Raw genomic sequence first — 23,315 nt, 5'->3', positions numbered from 1 at the left:
GAAGCTGAATAAGAAATAAGTTTTAACCGCTTCCGCCGCAGGGCAAAGTGCCAATAACATTTACGTTATATCTTCATGAACTGCTAAACTTAGGAAAGACTAATAAATAATAAGATTATTATAAACAAGAAAAGAATAAAAAAAATTTAAAGTAAAAATAGTTTTATAGTTACTTGACAAACGTTTTCTCAATCGAAAAGCATTGAACATGATCTTCCTTAAGTAACTGCAAAAATATTATGTTGATATGATTAGTAGCTTAGTACTTACCTATTAATATCAATACATTTTAAAACACAGAAACTAATCAACCCCATAAATTCAAGTTCTCAGAAATATCGACAAGTTCGTGTCCTTCAAGGGTTGGCATGCAGTTGGTGGTGAACTTCACATGTGAAGCAGCACACATGTTCAGCTTCTACGCATTAGAAATTGTATTATAAACCCAACCACATTAACTACTAGGTACTTTAACATAAATATGTAAAGTCTTACTCTAATATTGTGTTCCATAGCAAGCTCTTCAACTAGTTACTGGTTGCACAATAGAACCCTCGTCCTACATTTTAACAATATTTCTAGTAATTTTTTAAACATACTTTCAAAACATGAGGTGTTATTTGAAGAATACTTCTCGTATTCTATCATACTCAAGTTTCTGTTTATAAACTATAGAAAAGTTAGATTGGCTCACACGGTCACTTCATTGCTAACGAGGAATCGAAACGAACATGAAGTATATCGGGGTAATAGTAGTGGTATTTTTGAAAATTCTTTGTTCTGAAAGTGTGAGTTTTTATCAAAACATTGTTTCCTAGAATTCTGAACTAGAGCTACTTTTGTGTGCTTGTGTATTTTAGAGAATGCTGCCGATCAACTATGTGACCATCGATCCTAATCTTTATGAGCCTACGTCAGTCCGGGTGCGCCCTCAATCTCCTGAGAGTGAAGAGAACCCGCATGAAAAAGTGATTGGACTGCGGGAGCCATACGAAGAACGTGATTCTGAAGAATATTTCGACTATGACAGACCACAAAGCACTGATACTACCAGCAAGGTAAGAAACTAAATCCACGTAGCATATCTAAGACGTGAGCTAAGCACTTTTTTAATAATATTTTCTGTGATTGTCCAATTTACAGCCGTGTGCTGTCGTGGTCTTATCCAACATGCAGAACCCAAATATGCAGTCGCTGTTACGCAAATATAGATATGACGCAAATGGTTAGAACAATTAGCATATTATTAATGTTTAAATATTTTATTTTTAAACTTTAGTACATACTTAATTTTACATCTGACATAGGTGTGCTGATACCGAGCAGTGTGAAATACTTCATTAAGTTGCCCCAAGGTCTTCGAGCGTCGCCTGTCCTCGTGCCTTTGAACGACAAGGCTTTTTCACCTTTAGGCGGATTTGTGAGGTACGTTAATCCATTTTAAGTTGACGTGAAGCATTACTGCTTCCTTTGTTGTGTGTAACTCAGATATTCGAACAATAAGAATTATAACTTGACAATATAATTTGCAGATACTACAAAGAAGTTCCACCAATTCCCCATGCTTGGTGAAAAACATGTCATCCGGATATCCAAAGCCATACAACGACCGCCATAAAATATAAATGTAATCAATGCTTAGTTTACTCCTTTATTAATTTATGTTATAATGAAATATAATCAAGTTTAGTCTGGTGAAATACCCCTTAATCATTTTCTGTCGACTCATCGAACACGTGTAACATCTGTTGTGTCTCATATGCTAACGTCAACGAATACTGCAAACAATATAGGTACGTGAGAACTGAACTAGTGTAGAAATCGTTCGACCTTGTCAAAGTAGGGAAAACATAACAAAAAGTATCATTATAATACCGTAAGAAACATGATGAAGATGTTTACCATGTTCTTAGTAGCAAGAGTCGCCGATGCGGCAATTTACGAGAACGGTCCAATAACTTGATTGAATTAGGCCACCTCTTCTGGAACCTATAGACATCGATTGAGAACAAGTGGTATAAGAGGTCGAATGACGTCAACCAAAACAGCGCGGTCGCTTTTATTTGGTAACTTATTAACAAATTTTCCCTTTGATGTGTTAATTAATGCTACATAATAGGTAGATTGAACAAGATGAAAGCAATTCAAAGAAATGCCTTTTTCTTTATGAATATTACAGGAACAAGCAAAATGTAAGTACATTGTATATGTAAATTGTAAGTACCTACTTTCTCCTCTTAATTTTTTTCCATCACATTCATTAACCGTTCTACTCAAATAAGGCTTCATGAGAATGAATAATTAGCTGAAGATTAATTAACTAAGCAGTTTTGCTTTTCGTAGGTCAGAAACTCCGTAATATTCAGAAGTCATACTGACTTTCATATTCATTTATTAATGTGAACTTGAACAAGTTCAAAAGTCAAGGGTTCCTTTTCAAAGATTAATATACTTCGGTTAAAGTTTATTGCCGCCTTGCTCGATGCTCGCCTCGCTCTCGTGGTTTTGCGCTCCACATTCATTTACCAACACCTATAGAGGTGTAACATAATTTATGAATCTACTTTCTTGTTGAATTTGTTCCAATAAACGTAGATTTCTTTTAACGTGAGTTTACAAGAACATGTGAAAATAAAGATAACACAAGCGTTATTGAGTTCTATGACGCCATTGCACGCCTTAACGCCTTTCATACTGAAACACATACTTGTAGTACAGGCACTGAAGGGTGTGGCTAAGAATAGGCACGATAAAGAAGCAAATATGTGAACTGGCCTGCGATGACGTCTTAAGGGAGAGGCTTAGTGCAAAAATCAATAAAGATAAATCTACCATGAACAAATTGTTACACAATTGGATCGAGTAAAAGACCTTAAGCACATTAAACAGTGAGAATATAATACCTATAAAACATGTGTCTGGCAATTTAAAGATATACATTATTACCTTTACCTACGCAAAAATTTCAGATCCCTTGATGATTTCAAAAGTATTTTGTGCCTACTACAACTATCAGTATTTAAGATAACGAGAGAAGATTGTCTCTCAATCAGAAATCATCTTATCATTCTTCGCCATATGTTGCAAATGACGATAAAGTCAACAGGTTATTTACAGTTGGTACATCTTGCAAGAGATACTCCTAAGCAAACATCTTATACAGTAATCCCTATCATAAATTGCAAGCCGTTACACGTTTTTCTTCATTAACTCTTTATCAACGATTGATGTTACTGCGCATCGCATTCATATAATATGGCTGTACTAGCGAAGTAGTTCATGGCTGAGAATTTTCTCGAGTTTTCGTACGACAGGCTAATAAACCTTCTAGACTAGTTTTATGTACGCTGAACCTTCAGTATAACTTACATTCACTCACATCTAACCAGTAACACCACCAGATATTAGAAATAACTATATGCAGCAATAAAATCGTAAACCTTGCAACACTAGATAACTAAAATCAAGTGAGTTTATAGACGCAAATCCAACGCAAATGAAACTAGTTTTGGCAAAATCACGATTTCAATTTCGTAAAACGCAATATAGTTAGAAATAACTTACATAGGCAATTATTGTAATTTAAGCAATATAGCTCCCATTTTTTACGCTGTACATATTTTCATGCCAAAAGCAGTACACTTGGACCTTAATAAAAGTCTTCCACAGATTGATGGTGTCATCTATAGCCTTTTCTAGGCTTTCCATGTGATAAAACTGGAAGCCAGTCTCTTGATTACCGTCTTTTTCTTGCTTCTTCACCAATTGGAATTGTGTATGCTCCAAACATTACAGAAACTCTTGAAGAGGAGATAGTAGGTACCATAATAAATGCTATACCACCGCCATCATAATTCCAAGAGGCAATACACATCGAAGGTAATGGTGTACTAATGGCAGCCATAAAAGATAACGTACTCATCTCCCATTCTATGGCTTACAGTTTACGAGTATCGCTACTAGTTATTCAAGTGCTCGTATCTATCGACTTCAGTTGTGTTTATGCTGAATAAACAATGTGCATTCAATACTATCACTTCAAATAGAAAACAATAATTCTTGAGTCAAAGCGTCTGTATTTTTACTTTATATTGGCTGTGCTGTATCTTCGTACATTTGTTCATTTATTTTGGAATCGATTTCATTGGCTTAAAAAGTCTTTATTTATATCTCGAGACCTTTATCAGGAAACTTTGCAATTGCTGCGTAGCATGAGATGTGTCACTTTCAATATCAGTTTGTTGGTTCTAAATATTATCTTCAAATTCAGAAGAGAATACTATTGATATGTAAAACAGATCCAATCTAATCTTTGACATATTATTTTATTTCTGAACAACGCACGTGCTCTAAAGATTAACTACAGAGATTTCCTTTATTAATAAAATATCACGTTGGATTTCTTTTCTAGTTACTTTAATTTTAAAGTTTTATGTAAATCGTCCATTGCTCCGAGAAACTTTCTACTGAATATTCAGAGGCAAACACTTTCTTTACTCAGTTCTCTTTAGAATCCCTGAAGGGCAGAAGACGAAAGTACCATCAAAGTAAGCACGTTCCATTTAGTAAATGAGGCTGCAGAACGATCTATCAAATAAATTCTGCACAAAACGAATGATCCCTTTGCAAACGAATTTCTAAAAGCAAAAGGTTTTTTCCAGCGTTAACCGCACGTGACCGTAATTCTTGCTTTACGCACTCGTGGTTAACGTCCGGTATTTTAGTTGGTAACGAACACATAAAATTACATAGTTAAAGTCCAGACAACGATCAACACAAATTCTTTTACACTAAACAGATTTGTTGTAACATACAACTTTTTTTAAGAAACTGCTGTAGGTTTCTAAAAATCTCCTGGTCACCAGATCATTGAACAGTCTTAACTCTTCAGTACGTTTAAAGACGCCTCATTTATAGAAAGTACCTAAATAAAACAAGCAAATAGGCGAGTTCCTAAGCACGTGTGATGCTTATATCACGAATCGAGGGAGAACCGTTGGAAACGTGCCAACTTCCATACACGACGTAGATAAAACTCTATAATAGGAAACAATATATAACGAAAATTGTCACAGCCGACCAATTTCGGAAGAACGGTCACATCAAAGAGCGACGGCGCGACAGACTCATTCTTAATTCAGCAGGATGTTTAGTCACGTCTTTGTACGTCGGCCTTGGCACTGGCTCCATATTCTCTAAGAAAATGGTCACGTATGATGAAATTTGGTGAGGCTACGTCATAATATGGCGAATGGCGACGACCGATGACTAACGTCGCGCGGTTGTCACACTACAAATGTCATGCTTGACTCCATCTAACAACTGTGTTAAATTAAAGAGGGACTGGAAGCAGTCCACCACTGTCAGATACTGTTGGAAATACTAAGAATTTTTGTTTTACTTAGTACCTATATGTTGTGAAAAAACAATAATTAAAGTAGCTGACCATTTATTTATTACAGCATTGAAAAACGCTCGCTAAGTACAGCTTCAATAAGGTATTATACAAAAATTCAAATAAAAACCACGCATCTTCCATGCAGAAGTCAACGTTCACGAATAACTTGATTTAACAAAAACTTGAGTGATGAAGCCGGTTAGGCAAATTAACTAAGGTACCTATAGTATTCTAAACAATCCAATTTAAGAGGCGCTTTAAAATATTCGTCATATACGCAAGACAAGGTGAAGCCCTACAATTTTAATCCAATTCCCTGTTATTTCAATTTTTATTCGGATTATTCAAGTTTAACGCGACAAAAGTAAGAATAGGAGGATCACAATTGCTGTCTCTGTCAGAAATGAAGATCAAACAATAGCTGACGAGTGACAGACGCTTCTTCTGACTTCACTACGTCACAATAAGTAACAACTGCTAAAACTATCCAGTATAAACTAGTTATATCTTCCAGCAGAATATTGATAAAAAAATATGTCCTTTACAAAATCACTGCAAACTGGTCAGATAGTAAACCACGTTATCGAAGTTTGGATAAACTGATTCCTGAAATCCCGGTGATTGCCAAGAGTAATGAAATAAAACGGGTCGGTCCTAAAGCTCCGGAATAAAAAGTGCGAATGGATTTTCCTGCTGGTAACTATTAAATCAGGTTTCTTGGTACTATTAAGTACGATAGTAACAACATAGATATTTTTATATACACATAAAAGCTAAAATAATGTTCCTATTAGATACGTAAAGTGCAATATCCTCGTCTTTCGGGGTCGGCCGAACTGCAAGCTGCTACATTTAATGCATCTAACGCTACTTAAAGGCAAGTCTTATACATCTTTGATTAATTCTAATCACTACTGCATTCAATCTTGAAAAAGAAGACCTCCAAATAATTTTATTAATCATTAATCAAAGAAGAAACACAAGATCTCCTTTCAATTTGTCACTGTCATACAGAACTTTATTCGCAGAGGGAGCCACTATCGTTTAATGGCATGAAGTATCAACTTAATATCTCAATAAAGTATCAGGAAGGCATTATTACTAGTCGAAGAGGCCACGCGCGACAAATTAGATACTTCCTTTTATTCTGCAGCGGCAATGATGACATCATTCATATGGGTCCATGAATTAATATCCTACACTACTGGCTAAGGTACTATGACACACGATGTGAGGTTTGGGAGCCAAAATTATGGACAAGTGAGAAAGTTAATACAATAAAATCGCCCTAAATGTCGAAGATTTATGTTCCTGAATGTTTTGATTCGGAAATAAATATTTTAGACAGTATCCAACATTAACGGAGATCGTATTTTCGCATCATTACTGTCGGGTGATCTAATTGATGTTCTATAAAAGTCGTATAATGATGTTTAAAATAAAACAGATCTGTCAAAAGATTTTCTAGACAAAATTCAACTCCAACTTAGGAGTCTACGTAATTTACGAGTAACTAAGTGGGGAAAGTTTACTGGCCATCGCGAATAGCAGTAGACTTCGAGGAACCTTATGCAATTGAATGAGTCATTAGACATACCAAGTGAATAGACTACGAACTGAAAAGAATCTTCACAATCTACACTAAACTGAGCGAGTAAAAATAACTAGATGGTTTAACTGGACTCTTTGCGCAACCATTATTTATGTCAACCTCAAACTATTTCAGTTTAAACAGTATGTTAACGAAAATAGATTTAGGGCAAGGATATTGTCAGATCCAATGTATTTACTTTGATGTGTCAAGTTATCCAGAATCGAGAGTGTCGTCATTAAGCGGGCGTTTATGAAACAATTTGTCTTGGCCTTAACGTACCGGTTATTTTGGTATCGCCCGTTCAAAGTAGGTCGACAGCACATGGTAAGAATCTATCATAAAGTTGCGACACTGCACCGGTGTTTGCACGTAATTAGATGTGCACGAAAATACACCTTTTATGGGATCTCGTTCCGCTTTCGAGTAATAAAAATGTTATTGTACTTCCTTCTGAATTAAAGTTGTAAATTCTTGTGAATAAAACCTTAGTTTTATATGATGTCTTATTGCTAGAACATTCTAATAATTTTATGTGAATATGAAAAAAAAAAATATAACTAGGTAGGTAATTAATGTGAGAAATACAGAGAATTGTTTTTTAAACCATTGACAGTTATATTAAATTACTATGAATGAAAGAATAAAAAAATGAGTCACTTCAGTTTTTTCCTGTATTCAAGAGGTATGTATATAATATATATTGTGTAACTGTCATATTTATGAAAAAAAATAATCTGATAATATCTTGCAGGTGTTCATGAAAATTGAGTTGTATTCTTATATCTTTTAGATATCTTATCTAGTTCAATAATTGACAGTTTTCGATAATCTTGATACACATATGTGTTATGGTTTGATAAATTCCATATTGCCTATACTACGCACAGATAGAACAAAAGTAAAAACGGAGTGTTCATTGAAATATTATATCTTGCTTTATATGATACATAGTGGAAACTTGATATTCTGTCAGCACTAGACGTTAGCCAAGCTTTTGTATTTTACTTTCACACTTACTATGACTTTGATCTGTCTCTCAAGCTAAGAGATAGAATTACTCAGTCTATAAGAGGATAGAATTACATAGTCAGTAACATTGAACTAGAAATATAAAGAGTGTTAGTTTGTAATATTGAAATAACCATGACTTTTACTACATGCATATGAATATACATACAACACATACACCCAAATTATTTTTATTTTAAAATTTTTCTCTGTCTATCTATCTGTCTGTCTGTTTGTTCCGGCTAATCTCTGAAATAGCTGGACCGATTTTGACTGAACTTTTATTGGCAGGTAGCTGATGTACTAAGGAGTAACTTAGGCTACTTTATTTATATTCTATGTGGCCGTAGTCATGGGCAACAGCTAGGAACAGAAAAATATTCCTAATAGATTTTAATAGCTAGTAACTAACTAAAAATATTGAAGAGAAATAAATATGTATAAATAATAACAACAAAGGTCCTACATGACATGCAGCACACATTAAGGAAAAACAATATGTGATATTATATAAATATTTAAAAGCAAAATATACTTACAACTTGATTTACAATTACATAAATATAATGTAGGTGTTACTTCCAAGGCTAAACCTCATTACAATGAAGAGAATGAAATTTATTAGTACAGTCAGATGCAAAAGCCTTCATAGGTAGTTATTTATTTATTTGTTTAAGAGAAAATTATTTTTATGGTAACATAATGGTTTTGAACTTGATTTCTGTGTTGAGTAATTTATCTGAACTTATACCCACAGAATAACTGAATAATTATCAGGAATAATATCAACTTAGTAATAGTCTGACACTGCCTCTAGTCACATCCAAAGCAAGAGAAAGTAAATATTGGATCATTTTCCCCCCTCAAAAAAAAAATCGATAACTAGTTACAATTACAAAAATATAGTAGGTGCCTTAGTATTGTAGTGTTTGAATGTGACCAAATGTAGAAACAACAAAGAATAACTGGTATAATGAAACATTAGTTACCAAAGGTAAGGCTATTGATGTGATATGGATACCAAAGTCTTTTCATAAATATGGTAGCATTTTAATATCCTCTTTGCTGAAGACTAATCAGATAAGCCCCACATTTACAGCTATTTATTTTATTTATTTATTATTTCTAGCCAACCAACAATTATATGTATTAACTAATGCAATGGTTCCGGTTCCGGTGATCGTAACGCCTACACGTACGTCAAAGTGCTCCGCGAAAATATTGTGAACTCAGTGATAAAAGTGTCAAATTTACGTTAAATACGCTCCCAACAACTATAAAAAAAGACTTAATAAAACCCTAAGAAAACAATCACAACAGCAAGTACTTATATCGAGAAAGAGTTCGAAAAAATCCTGTAAACATAACCTACAAATTGTGTTTGACACTTGACAGCTACACCATAGTTTATAGAGGAGACTTGAGTGCAGTGCTACCAACTTGAAAACCAACTTAAAAAGCGACAGTAGCGACACCCATCTGGGTTACCTACTACAAAACAGTGTTACCACTTCGCAAGAAAAAATCTCCCAATTATAAAATGGAAAAGAGCATTGAAATGTTATGGTCAAAACTAGATGCTAGACTCAAAGAACAAACCGCAACGATAACAACAGCAGTGACACAAAATATCATGGAAGCAATTGACGAAAAGTTGAAAAATCTCTCAGAGGAAAACACATTACTTAAAACAAAAATTTCTACTTTGGAACAAAAACTCGCCAACAATGAGAGAGAGAAACGCAAGCAGAACCTGGTATTTTTCGGGGTACAAGAGCAGGAAAAGTCTGAACTGGAACTAGTAGATTACATTAAAGATATTGTAATCGAAACTGGGACTCAACTGGAGAGCCACGAAATTACCAAAGTTCACAGAGTAGGCCAACGCTCTAGCAACAAAAATCGACCAGTAATAGTCACTCTCAGGATCTGTGTGGAAAAAGCATATCATTATGAGAAATAAAGCTAGACTAGCTCCAGGTATTAATGTCAAAGAGGATCTTCCAAAAGAAGTCATAGAGAAAAGGAAACAATTACAACCACAACTAGAAGAGGAAAGGAAAAAAGGAAACTGGGTATATTTCAAGTATGACAAACTTATTATAAAGAAGTACACGGATTCCACTCGCGACAAAAGGAAAAGGGAGGAGTCAATCTCACCTAATGCCGTGAACCAGAAAAAGACACTCTCTAAAAATAAGAGCCCTACAAACCCCTCAACAAAAACCGTTGTAAAGGAAATAGTGAAACCCAATATCCTGAACTACATAGAAAGAGGACGCGCACTCTCACTCTCTGAACTTCCAAAAAACTAGAAAAATACTTGGATCCCTCAAATCAAACTATTAATACTAAAACGAACTCATTACAACATTCAAAACGAAATGAAAACAAGTTATCACAAGGAACCGATCAATTGCAAATAAAAACAAAACATTTAAAACCACAACCACCAAAACGTCTCCCACAACGGCTGGTCCCCGAGGGAGAACTAGACCATCACCCTCTAACGAAAAGGATTAAGACACTAAAAATCGCAACATTAAACGTAAGAACTTTAAGAACAGACGAAAGCTTGCATGAACTTGAAAATGCTTTAGATGACATCAAATGGGATATCCTGGGCATAAGTGAAATGAGGAGACTCGGAGAAAAGATAGAGGAACGTCACAATTATATCCTATGCCATAAAGGAGAAATAGCAGGAGAAAAAGGAGTTGGATTTTTAATAAAACAAAAGTTAGTACAACATATCCAAGAATTCATCGGAATCTCCGACAGATTAGCTATTTTGAACATTATTCTACCAGAATATAGAAAAACATGGACAATCATACAAGTATATGCCCCAACAGAGAAAGATCCACATAATGAAACAAGGCCATTCTATGCACAACTAAATCAAACTCTAATGAAATATACACGCAACCACATCATACTTATGGGCGACTTTAATGCTCAAATAGGCGAAAAACTATCCAGAAACGAATATATAACAGGAAATTATGGACACGGTAAAAGAAGCCCCAATGGTGAACTCCTAATTGAGCTGGCAATGGAACATAATTTGACAATCTTGAACAGTATGTTCAAGAAAAACAAAAATAATAAATGGACCTGGATATCCCCTGGTGAAAACTACAAGAACGAAATTGATTACATCGCTACAAATTACCCAAAAGCGTTTTCGGATACTTCAGTGCTCTCTAGATTTAACTTCAACACCAACCACCGCATGGTAAGATCCTCCCTAAAACAAAATCAACCAAGAAACCCCAGAAACTTTGTAACACCGAACAAAGCAGAACAATACAGCAATGACACATTAAAGAAAGTTGCCAAGTCACTAATCGACACATCAAAAGCTATAAAACCCGGAAACGCCGACGTTATAGCCAATTACAACAAACTAGAGAAACAGCTAACTGAAGTTAAAAATGGGAATAAAAAAGAAAAATACACACTTAGTGATACAACCAAACAGCTTATTGAAGAAAGAAAAAATCTATTGAGCTCCAAAAAACGAAACGCCAAACTAATTACTGACCTAAGCAAACAAATTAAAGAGAATATTAGAAAAGACAGAAGATCTAGAAGGATGCAGACATTAGAAAAGCACATAATAAGAACTGGAGGCGTCAAGAAAGCACTGAAGGATCTTAAAGAGGTGAACAAGGAATGGATCCCAAAACTAGATAGAGCGGGATTCACTTGCACAAACAGAAAAGACATCAACAAAGCAGCCACCAAATTCTATCAAGACCTATACTCCAACCCGAGCAAAAACCTTGACCAAGAAGAGCACAACTACACAATCAAAGCCGAAAGACAGACAGAAGAATCAGAACCCGAAATACTTCCGCGGGAAATAGAAAAAGCGGTACTGAGCCAAAAATCGGAGAAAGCACCTGGTCCAGATAAAATTGTAAACGAACTTCTCAAAGGTACCCTTGAAGATCTTCTACCAGTACTCACATTGATATTCAATGAAATAATGACAACTCACATTATCCTCATACACAAAAAGGGGAAAAAGGAAGATTTAGGTAACTACAGACCCATAAGCCTGCTATCAAACATCTACAAAGTATTCTCAAAAGTTATCCTAGGGAGACTAAGCAAAAAACTTGATGAGAATCAACCTCGTGAGCAAGCTGGCTTTAGACAAAACTTTTCTACCATAGATCACATCCACACAGTGAAACAAATAATGGAAAAATACAATGAGTACAACAAAAAGTTCTATATGGCATTTATTGATTACTACAAAGCTTTCGACTCTATTAGCCATGAAGCCATCTGGGAAAGCCTAGAGCAACAAGGAATACCCCTTATCTACATCAGAATCCTCATGAACATTTACTCAAATAGCGAAGCAAGGGTACAACTAGACTCCATTGGAAAAAAGTTTGAAATACAGAGAGGACTGAAACAAGGCGATCCCCTATCCCCAAAAATATTCTCAGCTGTTCTGGAAAGTATCTTCCGCAAATTGAACTGGAGTGACTTCGGTCTCAACATAGACGGAGTAAAGCTAAACCATCTAAGATTCGCGGACGACATCATTTTAGTAGAGGAAAACCCCATATACCTTGAGGAAATGATAGAAACACTTAGAGTGGAAAGTGAAAAAGTTGGCCTAGTCATGAACAGAGACAAAACTAAATTGCTGACAAACTCCACACCAATAACTATCCAAATAGATGGTCAGCCTCTCGAGTATGTAAATGAATACATCTACCTGGGACAGACAATCTCACACGAGGACCAAACCACAAAAGAAATTACTAGAAGAATAGTTAATGGATGGAAAAAGTACTGGTCTTTAAAAGAAATTTTTAAATGCAACGAATTCAGTATGTCTATAAAAAGAAAAGTCTTTAACACCTGTGTACTCCCAGTCATTACCTACGGATGCGAGACCTGGTCACTTACTAAACAGCACAGAGAAAAGTTGGAACGATGCCAAAGAGCTATGGAAAGGAGCATAACAGGAATAAAAAAACAGGAGAAAGTAAGGAGCACCATGATAAGGGAAAAAACCAAAGTCACGGACATACTCACGCACATAGACAAGCAGAAGTGGAGATGGTCTGGGCACATGATTCGGGACACACGCAATAAATGGAGCTCAATCGTCTCAGATTGGTACCCCAGAGACGGTAAACGCAGCAGAGGTCGCCAACAAATGAGATGGGAGGATGACCTAAAACTGACAGCTGGCCACCAGTGGAGAAGGGTGGCAAAAGATCGATCTCAATGGAAGTCGTTAGAGGAGGCCTATGCCAAGAGGCACACTGAATTAAGAGACATCTTGTAAACAAGCAAAAGAAGTAACAACAGAACACTCAAAATTCAATACTCTTAATCAGTAGAAAGGGCTTTATTATTATTATTTAACTAATACAATAGTATTTAAAAAGTGAAATTGCCATATCTACGAAAGTAAGTATTACAATTTCTTATAGGCTAGCACCGCATGCACTATTTGAAATAAAATATAAATAAAAAAAAAAGTAATTAAAATCTAAGCTGAAGATATATAACTGGCCATGACTGTACTTCATGCCTAAGTAATTAGTAACGAGTGGCATTCTAGAAGAAAAGTCAAAGTCATGGATGATTTATAAAGCCTTCAGTATCTGACCCTGACTGTTACAAGGGTAGTCAAACAATAGGAGCTCATTTAATGTAATGGATTATTTTTATAAAGCTTTTATAAAGTAACTATAATTATACTTCACAAAATACTACTAATATTATTGTGCTGATACACCCAATCAAAAAGTATGCTGTTTACTAGTTACTGTACATTTATATGCAATTATGCATATACAACTAATTACCTATTTGTTGTGTTGCAATTTAAGTCATAACAAATAAATAGGTACCTAGATCATAAATTTTAAAGGTAAAATTGAGCTCATACTGTATAATATCACAATGGAAATTCACACAGACAAATGAATAAGGACTATTGTAATAAATTTTATGTAACTAATCTTCAAATCTTATACTAACTATTTCTTATACTTACTATTATATGAAGCTGAAGAAATTGTTTGTTTGAACATGCTAATCTACAAAACTACTGGTACAATTTGAAAAAATAGTTTTGTGTTGGATAGTCCATTTAATGAGAAAGTTGGCTAGTCAAAGATAAAGATAACTAACACAACAACAGTAGAAATGAAAAGCTTAAATCATGCAGCAAAGCTCATCAATATCCACAACGACTTTTGTGTATGCAATTTATCTAGCTTAAAAACCGTCTAATGGTAAGCCTCAGTATTCTGCAACACTTGAAGTTCCAGAATGTAATTGAATTGTATGTTAATGAAATGTATTGCAAACTGTATAAAAAACTGTGTATAACCTGCACTATCCTTTTCAGTTACATTTAATAAGGTACTATTTGGTAAATAAAACAAGGTTTAAATAAGTACTAAGTGTTTGTGTATAGGAAAATAATTTTCTTCAAAAACTATTCCAGTTTGAATTCAAATACCTCTACATACTAAACATGTGAATGAAATAACTAATCAAAAAGAAAGTTTCATTAGAACCTTAATTGTTCATTAGAGTAAAAATTCTTCAGCAAGTAAATACCGGACTATAGGAATAGTTTTGCTCAAACTATTTACACAGAAACTACACATAGAATTTTTGAGGAAAAGAGTAACTAAAACTGTCTTTATGACTCAGAAAATAAAGGTCATGGTGGTACTGACATGTAAAATTAATAACAGGTAATTACTTTCATTAACTAATTCAGAATGTGAATGAAATAATTGGAATTTTGAATCATTGTTTGTTATGAGTATAGTTACCTACCTAATTAGGATAAAATTATTATTTATGGGTAACTCAAAGTGCCATATTGAAAGGTTTATAGTAACAGAATTAACAGGACCACCTAAGTATTAAAGATTCTGAAGAATTTAGGCAAAACAAAGATATATAATCTTAGATACATAAACTATTAGGTATACTTCTTCACTAATAAAAAGTTTCTGCATGTAGCTCAAAATTTTGAAGGTTTCTAGTTAAAAGATTTTTCCAATATTTAGATGTTTACTACTTAGGCTATGAAAGTAAAAAATGAATTGCAAGTCCAAAAATAAAAATAAATATTATAATTACCAAGTCTTTCTAATGGTCAAGAGCCCTTTGGCTGGCCTCTTCCCTCCAGCATCGGTGATGACTGAGAATCGGTCGCTCAGGCTCCTTTTTACCTCTGGAAAGCGACCTCCAGATGACAGTCTCAAAGACTTGCCAGTCACTAACGCCTGTGACTTCTTAGGTTCTAACTCTAAAGACTCCTCAACCACACCACTCTCGACTTGAAGTGATACTCTTTTGCTCTGCTTCCTATACTTTAAAGAAGCCTCTGACACATGGCCATCAATCTCACGGTTCTTGTTAAACCCACGCGCACTCTCACCAAACCCTTGGACGAAACAGAGCATAATTTCATCAGGATAAGACTCCTTCATTTAGAAGGTCATAACTAAATTGTATAAACGTAATCCACTCGAATAAGGTCACAACAGCCAACGATCCGTTTAACAACAACTTTAATTTACTAATACACCGAGTCACAGGACATTTTCCAACTAGAAAACAGTACAGACTTCACAGAATTTCGATTACAAACTTATTTTGTTACGGTGTACGCAACTGGGTTAATAAAACACATTCAACATCGATAACTTTGCAATAAAATGGTAATTCACATAAACTCCGCGACGGGATTCGGTAATAATCAATTAAAATTCACAGTTTCATTGTTCCATAATTAGCACGAAAACACTATTGTTCAAAAAATCGAAGGATTTATGTAGGCCGCCGAAAAATATCGGGGTGAACTGACATTTCTTTTACGTTCGGTAACCGCCCGTAAGTCGCGTTCGGAAACACAATCTTGCACGGCCTCGGCTGTTTGCGAACTGAGTCTGACACCGGTTTGGCCGCCCCCACTCAGCCTAGCGTCCACGCGGCGACTCACAAAATGTGCGCCGCGTCGCAATGAATGGAGAATATGACGTCGTTTTGTATGGTACACGAGAAGTGCCAATTTTTTCTATGGCACGTACGAATTACGTTGTGTTATTAAAATCGAAATGACTAAGTTTAATTATTACTTTTTAATCTTAAATTATACATTTACACCAAGGTTAAACAGATTTTATCCTTATATATCATTGAATATTATCAGTAAAACTTTCTGCATTTTATTTTAATTTTTCTGGGCTTAGGATTGTACATTGTACAACCTTAGGTACCTACATAAATTGGCAATTATTAACCTATGTACCTCCATAAAAGTAAACAGTAGGTAGGTACTACGTATGATAATGGCAGCTTGTTGGTGTGACCGCAAGGGAAAACCCAATTAAAAACAATGATTAAATAAGTACTTATACCTTACCTACCTGCATAAAACAGTATTTTGTGCATGTAAAGTGGGTATTAGTATTAGCACGCAAAGAATTTCCTGTATTTGTATATTAGAAAACATACTTACTACGATAAATAAAGTACGTGTGGGCAGGTATTCTTCCATCTACATGTTTACTTAATACCAAAGTAGCCAGTTCGAGTCGAGCTACAGTACAAATAAACCATTCTGTCTTCGTCTTCCTAGTTGATCTAATAGATAGTATCTATAAATTAGAATAAGACAGGGTATTTTTTATACATCATGAGCACATCATGAGTATCATTGACCATGGTACCTAACTACCTACTTAGCTACTTACTTAGGCTATTGAAAAGTGTGATAAGAATAGGATTCTGATAAGTGCATTGGATAAAGAAAATGTATTTCCTAGTTTGTGTTAACACATCTATAAGCTGAAAAAGCACGTTAAGAGTATTGGAGAGTAGTTCATACTAACACACAAGTACTTTTTGGAATAAGAAGAAACCACTTTTGTTGACTCTCATTTTCAACCTGTTTCATAAAATTTAAGGAATGAAAAATAAATTAGGTATCCCATTGCGTGACGGGCTATTTTGGATCGATACTGGGAAAACAAAGCAGAGTGAGGGATCGTCAAGGTTACCGGGAACCAAACTCAAATTGTAGGGCTGGAAGTTTACATGTTAAAGTCATATCACTTTCAGGATAGCGAAAGGAATTTGGATTAGAAAGTGAATTATAAATACCTAACCCACAAACAAGTAATACTTACATAAAAAAATGCTTTATGTTAAACGGTTTTTAATGGATATCCATAATGGAGAAAATTTGATAATATTGTATGCTAGAAATGTCGTCAGGAAGGGGAGGTAAATGTCTGGAGGGCCTATCGGTCGGTTCTAAACACGGACTTGCAAGTCCCATTAAAAACATTCAACTTGCTCCAAAACCGTGTACATTATCTGCCCATCATTCTCTTTCAATGAAGGTAGTTTCATAGAAAACGAAGTACCTAGATAAGCTATTGAAATTCTGTCGTAGTAATACCATTCAACCAGTCACATTCATGATTGATGGAGGCCTTGAAATATAGCTAAAGATCACGAATCGAGATACACTGCGAGCAGTCTGTGAAATCCGTGAAATCGTATTCACTCGTGGGAAAGTAAAAACCACGTAACGATTGAAGTAAGTAATGGCAAATTGGTTAATTTAGAAGTCGCGTGTACAATTTTCGTCGAGTAACATGCGCGCTTTCCCATTTCAATCTCTGATTAAAGCCGGAGTCAAAGATTGCTTAGGTAACAGAGCAATATCCTATTCAGTTTAGAAAAGAGATTTTTTTCCTGAAGATTTAAATTTTCTACAGGACGTTAGGAAAGCGAGATACTTTACCATGAAGGTTCAAATAATAATCGATAGTGGTGTTACTAAACTATCTTTCTTCTGGACCTGCAGACTAAATAGCGAGTTTACCGGGGCTCCGGTTCTAAGCAGGAGTAGGAACGAGGTAGTTTTTAATCACTAAGAGTCTGACAATCCCTTTCACCTCGCACCTCTCTAGGCGGCACAAGCCATTGGATGATTTTACCCCATTAAAAAAAACAAAACAAATATCTTTCTGCCAAACTGCCCATCAGTAACATCGAATAAACAAGACCTCATGCTCGGTCAAGGAGGAAGTGAAAAAATACTTAAAGACTTACATTTCCAAAATGAATGACCTCATTAAGATTAAAACATTCGTTCTCTTTACAGTTATCCTCAGTACTCCATCTTTGTCCTATTTTCAATCGATTAATTATTTCTTTTAATGTAATCATTAAACGGAAGCATTGTTCTTGATCAAAGAAAAACAAAATCGTTATTTTTTTATTAGGAAACTTAAGTAAAATTGTTTGAAGAACGGCTCGCTCTTTATTGGACTATAATAAAATATATTGCTGTTGATTTTTCGGTGTCTTAATAAAGTTACCGAGAGCTATAAAGACATTTTATTTCTATTTGTCTTTCTTCCTTAATTTGAATTTTACTAAGAACTAGTCTCTTTTTGTGATTGTTAACATTATCATATAATCATCTAGATAGTTAGTAGTAGGTACCTTTTACTTCTATTTTATGAAGGGCATATTTTATAAGTGACCAAGTTAATCTTCGTAAAAAAACAAAGCATTGCGCACTGCCATTTTCGTCGCTTTTTGGAGCTGGGTAATCGACAGAAAGTACCTTTTTGGCATAAGTTGATAATTGTACATATTGCATTACTAACATAAATAAAAAGAAGGATTCGAAGACCATTTTACAATTTAACAACAACACTTCATCTCATCAGCCTATGAGGAAAATCAGTCGTTTACCTTAGCAAGCCAATTTATGCAACGCTGTTTTGAAATGTTGATCGCAGAATTCGATACGAATTTATCCTTCCTCCCTAATTTCAAGTAAATCGTTTCCAATCATTTATATTGTAAATATCTAAACATCCGCCATCATAGCACGTCTATTCCGTAAGTCACAAGTGCGACGCGAACGAAAACAGGGTTTGAACCGATCGATATAATCCGGTACCTACAGGAATCTCCTAGGATACGGGAAAACACAAACTTGTGTTACCTACTTTGGGGCTTATCTATACAGGATAAAATTATAAATGGTATGATGTAACAGGAAGTTTGTGTATGTATTGAATTATTTGTTTTTTTTTTATGGTATAAGCCGGTAAATGAGCAGACGGATCGCTTGATGGTAAGCAATCGCCGCCGCCCATGGACACCCGAAACACCAGAGGCGCTACAAGTGCGTTGCCGGCATTTTGGGGATTAGGAATTTAAGGACTGGTGGGGAATTGGGGATTGGGAAGATAAAGAAAGAAGGTAATTGGGCTTCCGGTAACACAACTAAACACAACGTCAGCGTTGTTTCACGTCGGTTTTCTGTGAGTGGTTGTTACTATGTTAGACCTTATTGTATAATTTAGCACTTGTATTGTATCATCATCAACAGCCTGTGGTATAGACCTCTTTTACATAAGAGGGTTTTCCATACTCTCTATGCTTAGCAGGTGAGTTGCAGAACTTACATATTGTAGTTAGAAAATCCCACATTTATCAGAGAGCCGTTTCTATCAAACGTGTAGTTCCATTGTTGGCTTTTACGACAACCGCGAGAAATGTACCTATGTAATAGAAAAGTTATTAGAGTCATTACTGGTGGTTTCAGACAGCCAGTCAACATTAACGGCAACTTATTATAACGTGGATTCTAACAAGTTAGTGAATGCTAATCTGCGTTTAGTTAGAACCATGCTGGTAGAATACAGCGTATACATACATACATTACATACAATGGTTAATATAGGTAGGTACACTAGGTACTCAGTAACCGCGACGAAGTTCAGAAAGAACAATTACTAAATTCAATTTTTAATGTATTCTTCTGCTTTAATTTTCCAATACATGAGGAAGAAATTGGTAAAAGATCTTCGATATTAACCGCTTCTCTAAACATTTTGTTTCAAGTTCCACTTGAACCTTAGTTATGTTATGATCAAACATGATTCTCATAAAAGTAAGAAACTAGGCATACATAAAATTCTCCATTTTAGTTAGCAAACGATCCCAAACGCTATACGAAATTACAAGAATTACGAAAGCTACCTATGAACCTTAACAAAAACTCTTTAAGCTATACTTGTACCCGTGATTATGTTTACGCATTTTTTTGTGATTAGTTTTTCTTGACCTAAGAAGGAGGAAAACCGAAAACAATACAAACATGACAAATGTACACGAATAATCGTTTCCGGAGAATGGAATAATGTATCTATCATACGAGTAGACCATAAATTACCTTAACATAAACGAATACAATTTCCAAGAAGCGAGGTCCTCTTTACTACCACGTGTAAGGTATAATATGATCAATATTTCATCCATTAAGAATGTGTAAACAATACGAGAATATTCGCGAACAATATTTACTGAAGCGCTGACGATTCGTAACAGGATCACAACATCAAAGTACTCTCTTAGTCTCTTTCAGTTTAAATTTCCAGTAAATTCTAAATATATAGTAGTTTCTTAGATGACTACCTTCTTATTAACACGGGTTTGTTATGATAGCTTGCGAAAAACAAGTACCGAGAAATTCCGGGATCATAAATCGATTAAAACGGTGTTGTTTACGGAACTCCGAACGTAGGAGATCAAAACAATCGATTACGATCGAAAGCTCTTTTTTTCGCGTCTGGCTGTTTATTAAACTGCAGACTAGGTATATAGGTGTTATTTACTGATAAATAGTAAATAGTTTACGATATTAATATGTTAGTGTTAAACCTCACACCAAGTAGGTACAATCGATATCGATCAAGTACATTATGAATACTTAGTGTAAATACATACGGGAAATACAAAATGTACCTATTTTGCGCAGTTAGTAATATTATACCTAGTTTGTTATGATTTGGCCTTAAATTATGACTCATTTAGGTAGGTACCTACTTTTATTTTAAACTACTTAGTACCTACTTTTATTACCTAAAATTAAAAACACGAACAGAATAAAAAAAACTGTTTTTACGTATTACTTACTTACATCCTCTCATAATGTATCTATCTACTAACAACAATTATCTGCGTACGCATGTTTCTACGAAGCATCCGCCATTAGGCTGTTAAAAAACTATACAAGATGATTTAATATTAGACAAGTACTAGGAAATATACTGACGCATTCAGGTCAGGCCATAAGCATAAACCTTATTAACTAACTAAAGAAATCTAGTTCGTTATAATGCTTTTGTAGTTTAAATTATCTTACGTGCCTACATGTTTGCATTTGGACCTTTAGGGCCGCTGGTGAATACGTGCATAGAGTGGGGCCTCTGGGTACCCATCCAGCGACCTCAGGGAAGACGGTAGCACAGTGGTCACGTGGTGGCTTGCAACTTGCACAGCGAGGCTTTGCACCATAGCAGGTCTAATAAGAAGACATGGTTGAGTTGGGCGGTGCTGGTGTACGTGTCATGTTCGTGAACGGGCGCTGTCAACTGGGACTGGTCAGCTCCAGACTGCATTAAGATTGTTGTCCTCAGGGTTATTTTCTTTTTCTATCACTTTGACTAAATATTAGTTTTACATTGTTCTCACATAGTTGAAGCAATCGAAACAATGTAACCATGAATTGTATTGTGAATCTGATTGGAAAAGAGTAACCTATGGAGTTTCTTGCTCGTTCTTCTCCATAGGAATCTACACTTTGGAACTAGCAAATAGCTTCACTAGAGGACTGACCGATAGACTGACGTTATTAATATTATTATATTTGCTTTGACGTTCAAAAGTGCCTTCCTGGTCTAATTGAAATAAATAATTTTGACTTTGACTTTGACTTTGACTCGGTGCCCCTTGTCGATGCTAAAGGTACCACCGGGGTGGTTTTAGTTAGGTAAAAATCCCACACTCCCTAGATATTCCTCAAAAAGATAGGCGCCTTTTAAAGGTTTCCCCCGTCATCAAAAAAGGTACCTACATACATGTTTGTTAATAAATTCTGGTTTTTAGTACTCTAATTATCATATCATCATCTCCATGATCCAAGACGCCAGTTACCTCTAAACGGTAAAAATTCATTAAAGTGAGTTGGGTCAAAATAAAAATACATGACATGCATCACCGTTCCAAAATTAACCGCTTGAACGCCATTGTCTCATACATAAGTACCAATAACAATATTATGACAAATGAATCCCCACCCTGAACTCTGCTAAATTCTTTCAAATTACTTGAATGGTTTAGGCATGAAAGCGTGACAAACGTACCCAATATATTATGATTTCCATAAATTAAGTTAGTTTATTGGCATATCATTATAATGTTTTCCTCAGGATAAAAAATTAAAACTATATTTTAGTAGTAACTAGATATTTAAAAATAAATGATGGCATTATAAGTAATGGATTTCTTGGTACTTGAGTTTTATTGCGCACACAACTATTTCCGTTTTGATAATCAATTTAATTGCCCATTTAGGTCAAATGTGTTATTTACTTTTAAAATAGTTAATCAATCGTCTGCGTAAATACAATATAATTATGTATGTACCTAGATAAATACTCATAGATACCAGCTCATCAAACTACCCCAAACTCCCAACAATGGACTTTCGACTTTATTAGAACAGTATTAAAACTTATAATGGATTGCGTCTATATACCTTACCTAGGTATTTTTATAACTACTAGACGTCACGTGTCGTGACGGCCTCCGGATTACAGTGTCAGGCAATTACAGTCTGAAGAAAAATAGTCGCTCGTGATATAACGCAAATTCTACATAATCGTAACAAGATTAAAAACACGCGCTATTCTAGACATAACCCTTGGAATGCCTCTGTCATTTAAATATGACAAACGAATCTTGCCCTGCGCAAAATATCGTGAAAATAAAAATATACCATAACATTTTTTAAATATACCTACTTTAAAAATATAAGCCTCCTGCCTGCCTCAGTTCACCTAAGTATAAAGGATTTAATGAAATTGCATAATTATGAAACCAGATGCATGAATTAACCTATTACTAAGAGAGGCAGGGAAGTACGACAATATCTAAGTAGGTGGCGCTGTAATATCTGTCGAAACAAAGTCCTAAGTTTATGTATGTACGTAAGTAAACAAATAAGTTCCTAATTAAATTACACCATCGATATTGAATTGCTAAACAAGACGTATTTTCGTCCATACTCCGGCGTTCAATAGGTTAATACCGACACAGCAGGTGTATGACGTTAGGAATATTTGGCACGCGTGTGAGGGAGTGTCGCCACGTCACTTGGCACAAACAACGGCGACAGTCTACTTACGTCACTGCAGGCTGGGCTTTCAAAAC

At 35.1% G+C, this 23,315-nt stretch overlaps 2 protein-coding genes across 6 annotated transcripts in view; one reads left to right on the top strand and one right to left on the bottom strand.

The window, feature by feature from the left end:
* The window catches only part of LOC118274238 (GRAM domain-containing protein 2A), a 73,143-nt gene that overhangs the window by 26,143 nt on the left and 23,685 nt on the right, over positions 1-23,315 (bottom strand). The window contains exon 1 of one of the 4 annotated variants that reach the window (XM_035591670.2): positions 15,144-15,997. The exons of the other annotated variants lie outside the window; for them this stretch is intronic. Within the exon in view, the coding sequence (XP_035447563.1) occupies positions 15,144-15,496 (353 nt within the window). The 5' untranslated portion in view covers positions 15,497-15,997. Of the gene's footprint in view, positions 1-15,143; positions 15,998-23,315 lie in introns of those variants that run through there. 4 annotated transcript variants of the gene reach the window in all.
* LOC118274239 (uncharacterized) lies at positions 639-1,700 on the top strand. 2 transcript variants are annotated; one of them, XM_035591673.2, is made up of 5 exons: positions 639-746; positions 861-1,058; positions 1,144-1,225; positions 1,308-1,425; positions 1,533-1,700. In XM_035591673.2, the coding sequence occupies exons 1-5, from the start codon at positions 732-734 to the stop codon at positions 1,570-1,572; spliced, it is 453 nt and encodes a 150-aa protein (XP_035447566.1). In that variant the 5' UTR covers positions 639-731; the 3' UTR covers positions 1,573-1,700. The 2 variants fall into 2 exon arrangements, with proteins under 2 accessions (XP_035447566.1, XP_035447565.1); XM_035591672.2 differs by having other exon boundaries at positions 648-788.

Source organism: Spodoptera frugiperda, chromosome 3, assembly GCF_023101765.2.
Source record: "Spodoptera frugiperda isolate SF20-4 chromosome 3, AGI-APGP_CSIRO_Sfru_2.0, whole genome shotgun sequence".
Lineage (NCBI taxonomy): Eukaryota > Metazoa > Arthropoda > Insecta > Lepidoptera > Noctuidae > Spodoptera > Spodoptera frugiperda.
Note: the sequence above shows the minus strand (reverse complement) of the source record. Positions and strands in the feature narration are given on the sequence as shown.

Coding starts and splice junctions, on each gene's coding strand:
- LOC118274239 (XM_035591672.2), top strand. CDS start 732: ATGAAGTATATCGGGGTAATAGTAGTGGTATTTTTGAAAATTCTTTGT. Junction 1,059..1,143: donor GCACTGATACTACCAGCAAG/GTAAGAAACTAA, acceptor TCCAATTTACAG/CCGTGTGCTGTCGTGGTCTT. Junction 1,426..1,532: donor CCTTTAGGCGGATTTGTGAG/GTACGTTAATCC, acceptor TATAATTTGCAG/ATACTACAAAGAAGTTCCAC.